General features: G+C 38.1%; 1 protein-coding gene and 1 pseudogene across 2 annotated transcripts; one reads left to right on the forward strand and one right to left on the reverse strand.

Annotated features, from left to right (window-relative positions):
• The first annotated feature begins 1743 nt into the window (after nt 1-1743).
• Nucleotides 1744-11894, forward strand: LOC104596110 (protein EDS1L-like; annotated as a pseudogene). Its single transcript, XR_016084110.1, has 3 exons — nt 1744-2905; nt 3108-3879; nt 3985-11894. The product of XR_016084110.1 is annotated as a protein EDS1L-like (transcript).
• LOC104596120 (RING/U-box superfamily protein) lies at nt 10603-12536 on the reverse strand. The gene is made up of 3 exons (XM_010257158.3): nt 12277-12536; nt 12078-12144; nt 10603-11892 (listed from the first exon to the last, which is right to left on the reverse strand). Exons 1-3 carry the CDS (start codon nt 12343-12345, stop codon nt 11030-11032), a joined length of 999 nt encoding a protein of 332 aa, XP_010255460.2. The 5' UTR covers nt 12346-12536; the 3' UTR covers nt 10603-11029.
• Between the last annotated feature and the right edge of the window lie 4321 nt (nt 12537-16857).

Raw genomic sequence — 16857 nt, forward strand, 5'->3', positions numbered from 1 at the left:
AGGACTTCCGAGCAACTTGCTGATATGTTTACGAAGGCCCTGGGCAGGCAACCATTCGAGCATCTTCTTGCCAAGTTGGGCATTTCCCGTTTACATGCTCCAACTTGAGGGGGGGTATTAGCGTAGCTTTATCCTTCTTACTGTTTGAGTCCTATTTGGTGTATGAATCTTAGTTGTTATCTTAGTTGTTCTTTGTTTTGGCTTTCATTGTTCATGTAGGAGTTTGTATCCTAACGCAAGAGGGAGCTAACTCTACCTCTATATATATCTTGTAATGTTCGGTTGAAAAGATACATAGAGAAAGAAAATCTTTCCCTTCAAACTCGAGTGTCTCAGTTTATCAGTTAGTCTCGCAGTTGTGGTTCATACCATTGTTGCGAACGCCATTATCGTGGTTGTAGTTGTTATTGTCATTGAGGTCGATGGAGGATGTTCGAGGATACGCATCATGGCTGCCAGCAACCAAGTCGGATCTCCACCTCGATATGTCAAGCATATCCTTTAACTGAGAGGAAGTTGCTACTTGGCTCCACTCGGAGACGATAGAGACACAACAGAAGAGATGCATGAAGCTGGATCAAACAATATATCATTCCAAAGAACGAAATCACTAGGATTAAGAGGTTTTCAACTGGTTCAGTCTCAAGGTAGAAGATAATGAACAGTGCCTTCTTTTGAAGGATAGTTTTAACATTTTCAAAAAATTTAAATTTCACATATCATCAACATGATCAGAAAACTGAAGATCAGTTAACCGCAGGGAAAAACTTGACACTTTTTGAATGTTTGGGTATTGTAGCGACATGTTTAAAAGTTCAGAGACCAACTTAGCACTACTTCCAAAGTTTAGGGTATAAAGTGAAAGTTTCCCTAAGGCTATGTTTGGTTTGAAGGAAAAGGTAAGGAAATCCATACAAGATTTGTAAAGATTTCCTTACCTTTCCCTACTTTTTCCTTCAAACCAAATATAGCCTAAATTTAAGGTCAAAAAGTTTTTCTAAAACAAGATAAGCATATCCATTTATATCTAATAATGCTAAAACTGAAGTAACCACAACTTTAAGTCCAAGAAATAAGAATATTTGGCAAAAGGAAATAAAGACATTGGATCAACATGAACCCAACGCGATCCCAATCTAAGTTGAAAACTTAGATTGATTTAGGGTTAGGGTTTTCAACCAACTGATTTGCACCTAGTTCTCATCCAGTAATCTTACCCCCTCAAGGTTTCAATTTTTTTTTAATGAAAAACTGTCCATGCAAATTAAACAATTTATTTTAGACATGTGGCTATGTTTCTTTGTCAACGCCATTAGCTACCTCTCATGTCCTTTACTTAAGGCTATGAACAAGTTAGGTTCGGATTGAATAGTAGGATATACTTAGATTCGAATTCTATCTTTTCAATATTTTGAATTTGAGTAAAATCTTATCCATAAGATTTTTTATTGGACCAGGATATTGTAGGCATTAAAAGAATGATCAGAATATTATATGTTAAATATAATTTCTATGAAACTTGAAATTATAAGCCTTATAAAAATATAATGCTTACAAAAACTTTATTAATAAACATATGTTGATTATATACATAATATGAAATATGTAATACCTTCTCGTCCGTCTGCTGTTGAATGCTCAATAAACAAGATGTTGAGAAAGGAGATTGTGACGGAAAATTAAAAAAATAAATAAATAATCTATGAAGAAAACACATTTTGAAGCTTTCATCATAATTAAATAAAACCTTATGATCTTTAGGCTTTTTAATTCTTTTCCTTGTTGAAGAAAACGTCGCACATTAGATATTTAGATCATACACAAAAAGAAACAGAAAGTACCCAGATTAGAAATGAATAAGTTGGCAGATAGAACCATTTTCACTAAAAAATGTTCAAGCTCAAATCTTTCGGAAAATCATTTTTCATTTGAACGAAAGATCATTTTAATACGAAAAATGTATGGAGCAAAATGGCAAAATCCAATTCGAGCCCAATCTCTTATACTGTTTTGGAACTCCAATGTTGAAATGATCGATTCAAATCCGAAGGTTGGAATCATGTTTATCACCGCTTCGGGCCTGCTGGTTCTGAGAACCTCTGCGTGAAAAAAATAGAAAGAAAACAACAACAACAACTGAAAAACAAACAAATAAATAAACAATATTTCTGCTTGGATGGTTTGCATTTGCGCTTTTGAAACTGAAATCTGCACAACTGGTGCCCTTTTTTTATTAAAGCCTGTGGCGGGGAAAAGGAATATAGGATAGATATTTTCCACTTTCACACCAGCTATGAGTTGACCATCGGCTTTTTGGTGATTTTATCGTAAAAATACAGCAAATCAGCCGGCTCAGATGAAGCTCATCCTCCGTCAGAACCGAGTCGAGTAGTCGATACTTGTCAATGCTTGTAATGACCGATAACACCCTATCTTTTATGTTAAGGAGTCAATCCTATCAGGGGTAGTTCTGGTGATTGGGTTTCTGCTTGTCCATTTCTCTCCCTCTCAGTCACCCACTCACCCATCACGGACACACTGCAATTCTGAAGCGGTGAAGCCACCCCAAGAGAAGATGATGACGGAGAGGAGGAACCTTGGTGAAGCTACAGGGATGGGAGAGGATCTGATACGGAGAGCCTGTTCGCTGTCCGTGAACGCTCATACGGCTACTCGGACCTACATTCTGGACAGACAAGCTAATTCGACTCGTCTCTTCTTTGCCTTCTCTGCTTCGTGGTCCGTGGACGACTGGTTTTCTCAGGACCCTTTTGGGGATTCAGAAGTCGACCTTTCTCTCTTCCCTTCCCTGAGAAGCATCGGCAACGATGAAACTGCCGTCGTGAATGGATCGTTTCTTCGTCGTTTCGACACAATTCTAAAGACGACTCAGTTCCCCAAGGAGGTATCATACCCAGCACAGCCACTCGTATCCTTGTACAAATTCATCATGAAGTAAATGCTAAAGCTACCAGTGACAAAATGAAAGGGAAAGGAATGAACATTTCATAAATTTCAATTGATTTTAGTCGATATTTTCTGGGTCTGACAGTTGACTAATTTCCAAACTTAGCTTAGAGATTTGACTAGCTCCTCTAAATTTTCAGGTGGAGAAGGCTGTGACTGAGAATAAGCAAATAGTGTTTACAGGGCACTCATCAGGCGGCGCCGTTGCCGTACTCGCGACCATCTGGGTGCTAGAACATTTTGTAAGGCCAAAACCAGAAAGTCATCAAAGCCAGAATCCCCCTGTGTGTGAAACACGCTCTCCGACGAGAGAACTGGGCACGCCACTTTGTTCATTTTATCATGAGATACGACATCGTTCCCAGGACATTACTCGCCCCCCTTTCATCCATTCAACGTGAATTGCAGACGATTCTTAATTTCTTCAACCCCAAATCCAGGTACTTCAATTACGAGCCCCTGGGCAAATCTGAGGAGGCCACAGAGTTCTTTAGCACCGTCACGAGAAACGCGTTGTGCGTTACAAGCCACATCGCTTGCTCATACATGGGGTGCACCAATCTGTTGTCGGACGCTGTAACCAGCTTAGTTGAACTTAGCCCCTACAGACCTTGTGGAACCTATGTATTCTGTACCGGCAACAACAAATTGGTCGCCTTGAAAAACCCAGATGCCGTTCTACAATTACTTTTCTACTCTCTCCAGCTTAGCCTTGAACCTGAAGAAAACATTGCTGACATTGCTTGTAGGAGTCTCAAGGAACATTTGATATACGAGGCTGAATTGCAAGCGAGCCTGCCAGCGAAGGATGTGGTAATTCTAGACAATCTGGAAAAGCTCCCGCTGTCTTCAGACGGTGTTGGCGATGCTGGGACAAAGCTAATTGACGCAGCCTTGAACGATCTTGGGCTGGTAAGCATTCGCTGTTACTCTTAATTACTTCTAACCACTTCAATCCGAGATTGCAAGTTAAAAACCAGTTCCCTGTTTTGTGTTGGCTCGTTCGTTCCGTTCCAGAGCACGAGAGCCAGACTCTGCTTATGCTCTGCTGGGGAGTTGAAGAAGCAAAAACTGAAAAACCAAGCAAAGATCGTTGGCAACCGCAGCAAGATTGAAGATGGACTCACGACGCTTAATGGATACCGAACAGTATGTGAAGTACGTGAGGTGGGGTACTACGATGCCTTCAAGCTTCAAAATGATCCCGAAAACTTCAAAATCAATGTGAAGAGGTTGGATTTGGCAGGGATATGGGATGGGATCATTGAGATGCTAAAGAGATATGAACTACCTGACAACTTTGAAGTAAAGGAGTGGGTGGAGCTGGGCACAAGGTTCCGGCGCCTTGTCGAACCTCTGGACATCGCTAACTACTACCGACATTCGAGGAACGACGACACTGGACCCTACATGAAAAGAGGGCTAGGCCCAAGCGTTACAGGTACACACAGAGATGGCTCGAGAATGCCAAAACCTGAAAAGAGAAGGATACTACTCTGAATCCTGTTTCTGGGCCAACGTAGAGGACCTTTGCGTGGCTGCCAAAACCAAGCCCATTGATGAAGAGGTGAGGCGCATGGTGGTGCAACTGGAGGATCTAGTCTCAAAAGCAGTCGATATTGGACAACTAAGAAAGGACGTATTCTTGGAGAAGTCTACCTTTATCGAGTGGTGGAAGAAGCACGAGCCCCCCTGTTCAGGTCGGTGGCTCCCACCATTGCAAGTCTCATCGACGGGAAGGCAGAACTTACTTGTGTTGAGTGTTGATTAGAGAATTGTGGTTAACATAAAAGAAAAACAAATAATGCGATAAAACCCCATTCTAACACAAATTTTATGCTTTCTTATGACTAATAAACGATGGAGATATTTATCTGGATTTTCCACATTCCTATTTCCTAATGGCATATCTGGTTCGCAACTGTCCCCTGGCAAAAGCTACTAGATAAAATCTTGGTAGTTATCAGAAATAAGATAGTTGAAATATCATCTTACCCCAAAACAATGGGAGCAAGATTGAGAATAGACTGGACTGGAGGAAAAACACATCAAACAAATGAAAATAAATTACTCAAGTTGCACCTGCCACTGAATGCTGAACAAAATCCATTTGGTGGCATATCAAAGAGTGATAAAGTACCATTCGATCAGCAGAAACAATGTTTCCCAGACACCCAGAAGCAGAGAGCAATAGAGATCAAGAGCCAGTGATGTCCAAAAATTCTATATTTCAAGGGCAACTTAAACCACAGGAGTGTGATCGATGAAACTGGAAACGTGGGCGTGGGTTATTCGTGAACCGACAGGACGGACAACTAAATGACGCATCGCATGCAGGTGATCTGAGAAGCCCTATCAAGCTAGTTGGAATCATCTAACCTCACATCCTACCATAAAACAAGTTAAACGCCCCATCTTTGTTACGATCCAAATGCTGAGACCGAGAGTACACTACCCAAATAAGAAATAAGGCTCAATTATTTCAAATTTCAAAGGTCAATACAAAACCTGAATGCCATTGTATTTGTACAAGAGAACAACAGCGAGAAACCAAAATAAGAAACTTTCAAAATTTGAAGTTACATGTTCTGTGATGTCTCATGGTAGGGATAGCAGGATACCATTGTAGCAAGGAGAAAACTATACCTCCCAAAAGATGAAAAAATTGTTCCAATCAGCCTCTGAGAGACAGCCTTGTATAATAAATATTATAATGGATGAGGTTCTATGCCTACCATCAAGTGCTCCATGGACGAACACCAGAATGTAGCTTAGCCAATGCCACAAAAACCCAAATATTGGGAATTCATGCAAAAATTATAAAAAACGCACAGATATTGTTAAGATACAACTGGATAACCATGTTCATGAAGTTGTACTTAAAAGAACTTTTTTTTTTACTTGAAAGAATGGGAGCATGGTTTATGGACCAGAAAAATATATTACCATGTATCCCTTTCTCTAAAAGAATGCAAAAGCCACATTAGCATAAATAAAAAGGCAATAATAAGATGAACAAGTTGAATAAATATCCAGAAAGGCGAAGAGAACAATATTTGGGTATTCTTCCTATTTTGACACCAGTAGAAGTACAAGTAAAATGAAATTGGCCATCATTTAGGGAATTAGGGGTCAACCTGTGTTCTAAATTTTCACGTCCATACAAACCAAAAGTAGAAATATAGAACATCAGATAACAAATGACACCAAATAAATGTATTTGGTCATTATTTAGCAGTCAATTTGTCTGTTTTCACAAATCTTCCACGTCTACATCACCCCACTACCATGTAAGCCAACAATGGATTAAAGGAATACAAGATGACACATATCACCATAATATCCCATGGTGCTTTGGGTTTTATAGTTGCATGTAATGACTAGCAAAAACTGAGGCAGCAGAGATTGCTTTAGGTTGCTTAGCGAAATGTGACATGTTTTCATACATCAACTGACACGGGCACCAATACGAGAAACCAACGACAACTGATGCTACTATCACTAAAATCACCTGATCAATACGCAGCAGATGGCTTGTTCGCATAAATTCTTTCCATTTCCACTGTGCTAGCATCTGAGTTTTATTTGCAGGTGTAATATCAAGCGCAATGCAAACATAATTCCTTTTTTCTGGCAATAAAAAGTTAATAACAACCAGAACGACAAAGTTCAGAGGTCATTGAACTCACTTTTCTGGGTGGAGAATTAATTGATTTTTTTGGCTCTGGCTCAAGAATTTGTTGTTTTGATCCATACGTTGTAGGGACGCCCTAGTTGGAGAATTAATTGATTTTTTTGGCTTGTTTGTTGTGTTGATAACAAACAGAAGAATGCTTTAGGTCATTGAACGTCCCTACGTTGTAGGGACGCCCCCCTTAGTTTTGGCGAAAACCATTTGGTTAGGTCTAATTGCGTTTTTTTCGTTGGGAGGTGATATGCATGAGAAACAACACTCTTTTTTATTATCATGCACAAAAAAAAGACATTTTTTCTGATCAGTGCATGAAAAACAGCACGTGCCATTCTTCAGCGCAGGCAATCACACTGATCTCTTTCATCCCCACATTTTTTATGCATAGCAAATGATGAAGCCATCACTACCTATTATATATGTTTCAGGGATTTAGGAACATTTCTTTTTATTATTTACTTATTTGTTAGGGTTTAATCAACACAGACATTCTAAATGATGTATTGAACTTCAAAACCTGAACCAATAAATAAGGAGGAACTTAAAATTTTGTCTAATCGACACTTTTTTATCAATAACTCTGAAAATATTTCATTAATTAGAAAATCCAATCAACACATTTTTTCCACCTTTTCTTTTTTTTCCCTATAACAAAAATATGGGTTCAGCCCCTATATTTTTTTAATTTTCTTTTCTTTCTTCTTTTTTCTTCTCATGAATATGTTGATTTCCTATACTTTAATATGAAATTTATACTTTTGTTATGAAAATTATGGACAGTTAATAAGTAAATATGATTATGGAACCTAGGAAACTACCCCAGGATATATGTTTTTTACTTGAAAAAATCCCCGTCACCTAGCCTCGCCTTGCCTTGAAAACTAAGCTCAAGAGATTGCAAGACTAATATAGTTGTTTTCTTTTGAATCAGTGAAACAATCAAAGATGTGTTATTAATACTTGCAAAGTTAAAAAAGAATATAGTAGTAATTACTAATTATAAGACTGAGAAAATGTTCCCCAAGGAATCAAGAATCAAGATTTGAAACTTTTGTCGCAGGAACCAATCAAAGCAGTTCTCTTCATTTTAACCAAAAGCTAGCTATATGGCTTATTTTCTCTACAGGGTAAAACACATAAAATATGGGAAGCAAGAACATTAACCATGTTTTATGCTCCTTCAAAAATTCTTCTCCACATAACTACAGGAACTTAAGATAATAAGTACACAAACCAACAAATTCTTATCCCAACTACATGTCTCAGCAATATGCATCCTGTATTACCACCCCACTCTAAACCAAGGCCATATCCCTTTTCAAAGTAAAAGGTACAGTTAATTATCCCCTGTTAAATTGTGAGCCTATAACATATTTCGTCTCAACTAATGTTCTCTCCAGATTGTTTTACCACCCCACTCTTATTGTTGCAGACTTGCAGAATGTAATCACAACCACATGCTCAAACCATATTAATACACTTTCCTTTATTTTTCACCTAAGACCTCTACCCCAAGATTCCTACAAATGAAACCAGTTCCCATTGCTTCAGACCATGTCTTTTTGGACTACACCAAGTTCTTCAAATTGTGTCCGGTCACTCCCTGGCCCTTGCTAGTGTAGAAGGTGAACACATGCTCAAACCGTCTCTGTCTACTTGTCACGTATTGAAGGCTTGGAGCTACTTGCAGATAAATGCACTTGTTTCAAATTCTATCATTTCTTGTGTCCCCACTCATCCATCTAAGCATCATCATTCTGGCTACACTCATCTTATGGATGTTTTGCTTCTTAACTGCCCAAAATTCTTCTCCACACAGCAATAGGATTTTAACTAGAAGGCAGCATCGTGGAAGGCCAATTATCTAAGGCAATTAATTAACCATCTGAAAAGCCTGCCTTCCAATTTACAAGACAAAGTGATAAAACCTGCATCAATCCATTTAAGGAGCCCTTCAATTACATGTTCCATACCAAAGGGCACAACCACCTTTACAAGCCTGAGTACTCTTAAAATTACTACGTCTTTGATTCTATAATTTAATCATGTCACTCATCCATGTCTACATCTCATCTCTGTTACACATTTTTTAGACTGGTAACCAGATCAATAAATTGCATTGAATAAACAACAGCAATTACAATAACCTCAATTCTCAGGATCTCCTCATATATAACTATACCCAAAATGAGACTCCCATACACAACTCTGGACATCCAACTTCTCCTAGCTATGCTGTCAACTTTGGTGTTTAATAATTTTCGCATACATCTAAACAAGATGTTCACTATAGATGAAAGATCCCTAACCTCTCAATGTGATGATTATCCAGCAACATCAATTCTGAACTATCTAGATCAATCCCTCATCTATTTTACACCTATCTTACAGATGACTGCTTCTTGATGCCCAATACTACACTCCATATGCATCCAAACAAAATCTAGTACCTTGGGAGGGAAAGAATGGGCTGGAGAAAAAATCATGCATAGCGGTCTGGGCAACCTATCACGAGTGAACATGCCAGTGTTCAGTAGACATGGGCCCACATGGAACCCACACCTTATGCATACAGAACACTGGTGTGTTCACTCATGATAGGTTGCCCAGCCCACTGTGCATGATTTTTGTCACCAGCCAATCCGGGCTTCCTTAGAAAGACAATATCTCACAACAAAATGTGCTTTCCAACTTGCCTGCTTATGAGTTATAACCTATCCCCCCCCCCCTTCCCCCTATCATGGTTGTGGCTTGTGATGACTGAAACTTTTACAAAATTACCAAGGGATATCCTCTGCAAGAGCTAGAAAGCAACTTCGGTAGCTCAACTCCAAACCTCATAACCCTTGGAGAGTAGTATTACAGTAACCAAAGTGGAACTTGAAGTACTTCTTGGCCTTAGCTCAGTTGTTTGTGAAACCCTGATATGATACAAGCAATAACGCATTGGCTTCTTTTATCACATCTACCATCAAAAGAATAGGAGAAAAATACTATAACAAAAATGAAGTGCACATAAAACACATAGTCATACAACGTCATAAGCCATTTGCCACCAATGCATCAGCATACTATGGAAGTATTAATTATCACAACAAAAGTGGAACCAATTTCTACGGACATAATGAAAAACTGTATACAAAAGAGCAGCAACAACAACATATTGCATCAAATCTATAAACCAATTCTGTTAACATATGGATTAGAAACAATAGGGAACAGATTAAATCTAAATACATACTATTCCTAATGCAGGAAAAGAAAAAAACAGAACAGAAAATACAACCATCATTTTGGGATTGCTCCAATGCTCCCATAACCATATCTGTCCCAACAGATTCCTGAAAAAATTATCACCAAATAACACATTTGATCAGTTAGCAAAGTAGACAATAAAACTGCAGTACCTACCAATCAGATCCAGTCAACTTGTTATAATGCTTTGGAATAACAGACTCTAGTCCTCCATACACTTTAATAGGAACCCGATAAGTCTTCACATACATGATGGCCCCGAGTCACAAAGATACATCTTCTTACAAGTTCACAATTTGTACAAAAATAGATGAATGCTGAAGAAACATGTAAAAACATTATAAGAGGGTAAAGCCACAAACAAATCAAACAAAATAACCCCACTTTGAAATAAGAGATTCACCAATACAATAAGTCAGGCAACCCATTTTAAAGATTAATTTCTCAAAAGGAAAATTGATAGTACCAGGGTGAAATATTCCATATATCAGTGAAAACGGACACTGATGATATGCTCAATTACTTTTACATCAGACACTTGCACGGAAAAAGATATCTGGAATTCAGACTTCCATAGACATTAAGCACAAACATATGCAGAAATTAAGCGATTCACCAATACCATATGCCAGGTAACTTATTTTAAAGATTTATTTCTCAAAAGCAAAAATGACAGTAACAGAGTGAAATGTTCCAAATATCAGTGAAATCAGACACCGATATATGCCCAATTACGTGTTACATCAGACACTTCTGTGGCAAAAGATCATCTGAAATTAAGACTTGCATAGACACTAAGAGCACAACTATATGCAGAGAAGATGAAACAAATATGTTTTACTAGAATTCTTGATGTATTCAGTATCTATACCACCTTATGTATTCACATACCCAATTACTCGCTTAATCCTCTACATCAGCATAAGCAGAATACATGTGAGAATCAAACTCAAAAGAGGTCCAGTTCAGTTCCCGAAGTGCTTCATATCCCTATCCTATATTCACATCTTTCTGAAGGAAAATCAGAGCTCTACTGGTGAACAGACCACGCAAAGACACGCTAAAAAAGAAAGAAAATCCCGCATGCATCATATTCTGAGAACATAAAGACTCTCCCTAAGACCTTGTATTCATGCTACAACAACGAGTCAAGCGTAATGGTTGAGCACCTCCATTCACACCCATCTCCCAGTCTACATCGTATTGCTTCCTGCAGCCAGGACAACGCCCATCAGCCTCAAGAATCCTCTTGTGGCAAAACAAACAGAGACGAAATCCACATGAGCATGGTAGAAAACTAGAGTCCGTGACATCAAGATCTTCGTAGCAGATAGGGCACGAAGAAGGCTGTGAATTAAAACTGTGGCAGGCCCAGTTAATGGTTCCACGACCGCAACGCCTCTCCGCGTTGGTTGGAAAACTATGCTGCTTTGAGAGATTAGGCAGACTCTGCGGACGGAAGACATCATCAGGCCTCCATGCACGACCGTTGGGCGCGGACCTGGGGACGGTTCCCTTGGATTCCGGTTTCAAAGTGCCCGCTTCAGAGGTTTCATTGGTCGATTCAGGAGGAACGGCTGATGCAATTGGGATTTCAGGTTGAGCTGGAGTTTCAGTGGTCGGGTGTTGCTGTTTCTCGTTTGCCGTTAAGGCATCGGCAACAGCTTCCCAGTCATCCAAGCAACCATCATCGTCCTCCTCGCTGACGTTGCCAGAGCAACATCCGCTGCTGATGCTGCTGCTGCTACTGCTGCTACTAGTCCCAGGGCGATCCTTCCCCAAGTCATTACCCCCCAATACGTTACTAGTCGGACTATTGGCCATGGAATCGAAGTCGCTGTCATGAAGGCTAGATTCCTCTCCTCTTGACCTCGTGTCTAAATTGTCCAGGGACGATTTCCGCTCATCGCTCACAGGTAAAGGAGATTGAGGAGATCCACCTGCACCATTCGATTCCTCTTTCGATCCCTTGTTCTTGACTGCATCAAAATCCCGCCCATCCATATTTATTTAAAGAGAAAAAGAAAACATACAGACTATAATTTAAAATAAAACTAAAAGAAGAAAAAAGAATCCAAAAAAAGGCAAAATCTTGCTTGAGAACAAATAGGTAATGAAACGATGAACACAATTGATATGCAGAGGGAAAAAATATTTCACGTACCTTGAGAAAGCCATTGCTCGCGTCTGGCATCAAGCTTGCATTGCTTCAATTTGGCAGTTCTGTTTGCCTGAACAGCAAATAAGAGATTAAAAAAGAATGAATTAACATAAAAAAAAATATGATACGTAAATTGAAATAGAAATATGAAAAACAATATGCAAATTAAGAAATAGCAGAGGAACCAAGATTGGTTATTTACCCTCTTTTTCTTCGCGAAATCCTTTGACGACACAGCAGCCTGACCGTTGATGATTGAATCAGAAACCATGGCTTCGACCTTGCACAAAACGATTGGTCGCCCAAAAACCCTAATTCGAGAAGAGATAAAACCCCAAAAAGGAGAACCAACGAAAGATGCAGAGCGAGAGATACAATGGATAACGAAAACCCCTGCGATGCGCTCGCTAAGCTCTTCTCCTTCTCAATTTCCAGTTTCCACGACACCCAAATTAAACCCTCCACGAATGTCTATATATAATTATCTAGTTACAATTATGCCCCTAATTGTCTACAAAAACTACGGAATCAACCATGCCCTTTCTTAAACCGATTTTGATAAAAGGGAATTTATTATCATCTTCCTATGTATCTTTTATTTTCTTTTTTTTTTTCAGACTCGTGTCTAATACTGGAAAATTGCATTTACTAGCCTTAATAACCTCTCTGACATTATTTTCTCTCTCACTTTCATTGCGCGTCTCAGCATATCTTCCGATTCGTTCTCGTACTTCTCTTTCGTAGCTACCAGTTTTTCTTAAAAAATTTATGTTGCGACTTGCGACTGACCAAAGAAGGGTATTTTCGACATCCTAGCAACATTGTGAATTTATTTTGTGCGGGACGGGAATGGCAGCTTGGTAAATAAAAAGGGATGGGTACGGCTTACTAGTTACTAGTAACGACAAGAGAACCGAGCCGAGATGGCGTGAGGGTGTAGCCATCCGAACGTGGAAACTTTGTGGGGAAGTCCGTTACAAGAGCAACGTGTAGGGTTAGATGGTGAAGAATCGCACGGTAAGTATAGGCTCGGAAGCGGTTCGTCAACTGGGGAGGCGTAGGCTGAATTTGTTGGTGGCGTGTGGGTGTATGTCACTGCAGTGGGAAGGGAGAGGGAGATAATGGATGTCGTTGGATTGCTAAGAATGAAATGGGACCTATTTCAGCAGTGTAAAGTGTTGCTTGTGATATAATGGAAGTGGCCCTACAATGCCACATCCCGACCTTGTATTGGGAACATCTCCTCGTCGAAAGGTGTTCCCAATACAAATGTCGAGATGTGCTGTGGGGTATTGTGGGGCGATGATGTGAAGTCTTTGATGATAGGAGTGGAATGGGAAGGGACAAAGACAAAAGCCTCCTTTTTTATAAAAAAGGTAAAAATAAAATAAAAAAAGAGATATCTTAACTTAGGCCTTGACTTAAGATGCAAATCGTAAGGGGAAATTGTTCAAAACTCATCATGATTTTTCACAAATTCTATTACATTATAATTTTTCAATACATCCATTAGAGTATCATTAAAATTCATTGACCTAAGTTGTCCACGTCAATCTAAATGCAAATTTTATGACCAAATTACTCTTGAATAACAAGTCAGCTTGTTAAACATTTTTTTTTTTTTACTGAAGTGCCCAAACTTCTTTCATATATAAGATGTCTGCTTGTTGAAATGAGAGTTTTTCTTTTTCTCAACAACCAAGGATGAGTCTTTGCTCTGAACGTACGTCCAAGAAAGAGTCTTCTTACTCTCAACGTCCAACGAACCTCTAACCAGTTATTTCACCTTCATTTTTTCCAATTTTGTTTAATTAGGGCATTCGTTTTCTCATTGAGTGTGGGGGTGGATTTTTGTTCCAAAACCACATGTTACTGGTTCCCTAACCAAAAGCGGTTGATGAACACATCAAAAAAAAACAAAACAAAACAAAACTTCGAGAGCACCCATCACCCACTAAATTCTAAAACGAACAACTTAATTGATTAGGTCTTCATTAGAATATTTCTACTATTTCTTCCTTTTGAAAATATATATATATATATGGTGGAGAAATTTCATGTTTCAAGGGTTAGGAGTGAGTGGATTCCTTTTGAAATGAATAGGGAATTTGATGTTCTGGTGGGAGATGTAATAACAATCATAGTAAATCGATCATTGTATGTGGATGTTACATTGTCTTACACTGAATCAAGAGAAGCTATGGTGATGCCAATCAAAGATGATCATAGGAACAAAACTTGGATTTTTTTCAAGCCTTTGACTTAGATCTGTAATTGACGGTTTGTAGCCTTCATCTTTACTCGCATTGTGGATTGGGTTCTAGAACACCGAATAAACACAGAGTTCAAGGGATCACCCAGATAGCAACTTGGAATGATATTCTAGTTCTCTCTTAACTATAAAATCTAAAGATGAAGTTGAGTCTAATATGCTGAAAAAATATGATCTAAAATTAACAAGTAAATAAAGAGCATCCTTCTTTTGATCTATATTGGTCTGGCCACATCATGATTCCATGTAGATGAAGCAGGAAAAATTTTCTAGAAAAGAAACTTAAAGTTCCTAGATAATTCTTTTATCATCATCTCTAACAGTATTAAACAAAGGAACTAAGATCAGTATGTTCCTGTAAATCTTTTTAATTAATCACTTCTGCTGAAATCGTCTTTAGTTAGTTTAATTCATACCCAAACACCGATCATACAACTACCATCGGAGGTCTTTCTCAAATGGTGGAAAAAGAAGCAGCAATCGTTTTCACATTCTCAGATGGTGGAAGAATCAGCGACAAATCATTTTCTTTTTCTCAGACGAGAGATGGAAGAAGTAGCGGCAATGGTGTTCTCTTCCATTCAAACTATTAGGGTTTTGGGTGAAAAAAATGATGCGGATAATTTTGGGATATTTTAAAATGGGTTGAACATAAAAAAGGGTAAAATAGTAAATTAACAATATCAGTCAATCAAGTTAATGTTATCTTGTTGACATGATGAGTTTAAGAGAATTCGTGAAAAGTCAGGGTCAATTTTAGATAATTTCCCAATCTTAAAATAAGTGTTAGCTGTTAGGTGCTACACTAACATTGCCAATATGTAACCCAACCAAATAAAAGAGAGAGAAGTATAGCATGTATTGCATTGTATGCATTTGGTTCAATTGAGAATTTGAGATTGAATTGGAGGCCGAATCATAATTACGCAATAAATAAAAATATTATTAATTAATATCTAATAATTATAATGTAATCTATATAATATATTAAGAAAAAAGATCACCCCAACCAAACAATCGAATATAAAGTTATGACCCCTAAAAATTTGAATTCAAATTAAAAAAAAATGAAACCAGGAGTGGTTCACCAGTTCACTAATTGGCTAAGTTGATCAACTGGTTTTGGCCCATATTTAACACCCCCGATTTTTGGGGTATGACCAAACTAACTGATGGATCGGCTCATGGTTTTTCCAATCCAACCAGTCGGTCCGGTCAAGCTCTTTAAACATATTTCTTTCTTCACCTCTTACGATAGGGAAAACCTATGATACTGAAAATACATGATATTCAAAAAGCTTTGAAAGGCATCCTGTGAATTTTCATGAACACCACCTAATTTGAATATCATAGTCGAACCCCTTACAATATAAAATCATGGAGTAATGGTAGGCCAGTGAGTTATCGGATGGTTGTCAGTTTTGGGCCCCAAAATTCAGAAGACATAGTAATGGCAACTAAACAATGGGATGACTTGTGATTTTTGAAAAGAGTATAGGCTCAATTTAGAAGGAGTACAAATACAAATGTGTACAGTACAAATATATACAAAATAATATAAAATATAAGATTTTGTATTCTACAAATTTATATTTGTACTCCTTCCAAACTGAGCCATAAATACAAATATGCACAGTACAAAAACATATAAAAGAATACAAAATATCAACGTTTTAAAAAATGACATGGAATCAAAATCATTCTGACCACCAGTTTTTTTATCAACGGTTCGACCGTATGATCCGAACGGATGATTCATACTAACAAAAAAATAAAAATAAGAACAGCGAAAACCATTGAATGGGTTGACAATTCAACCCTGGGTCAACGGGTTTTGGCCAAGGACTGAGTTTGGGTAAAGCGGAACTAGTTACCTGGACGGTTCCAGGGCTGAATAGTCCAACCATCCGGGCCAAGGATGGTTTGAAAACCATGCAAAATACAATGTTTTGCACTCTACATATTTGTATTTGTACTCCTTATAAGGTTTTGCACAAAACACATTGGTATTTGTACTTTTCCCAAAGGCTGTGCTTGAAAGCAATGTAAATCAATATCAATCTAAATATTTATGTTGATTCGATTTTGTTGACATTTGGAAAGAGTGTAAATCAAGACCGACGTAAAACTCCATTCTGATTTGGTTTTGTTAGCATTTGGATGGAGTGGAGCTTTATGTCATAAATAGATGTAAAACTTCATCTAAAGTAGAGTGTAAAACTCCGTTTTTCTTGTCACGCTTTTTGAAACTCAAAACAGTCACTTTTTATGGTTCAATGTAAAATGCTATCGATGTACTTTTACACCAATAACATTTAACATCGGTTCTAAACGCAACCAAAGGCTCAGTTTAGAAGGAATACAAATACAAATATATTGACGGCAAAATATTGTATTTTGTATTCTTTTGTATGTATTTATATTGTACATATTTGTATTTACACTCTTTCCAAATTTAGCCTTGAAGAAAACAATGCCTTAAGGAGGTATTCTTCAATGTGAACTATTTTT

The sequence above is a fragment of the Nelumbo nucifera genome, chromosome 3 (genome assembly GCF_055504915.1).
Source record: "Nelumbo nucifera cultivar China Antique chromosome 3, China Antique-T2T, whole genome shotgun sequence".
In the NCBI taxonomy this organism is placed as follows: Eukaryota; Viridiplantae; Streptophyta; class Magnoliopsida; order Proteales; family Nelumbonaceae; genus Nelumbo; species Nelumbo nucifera.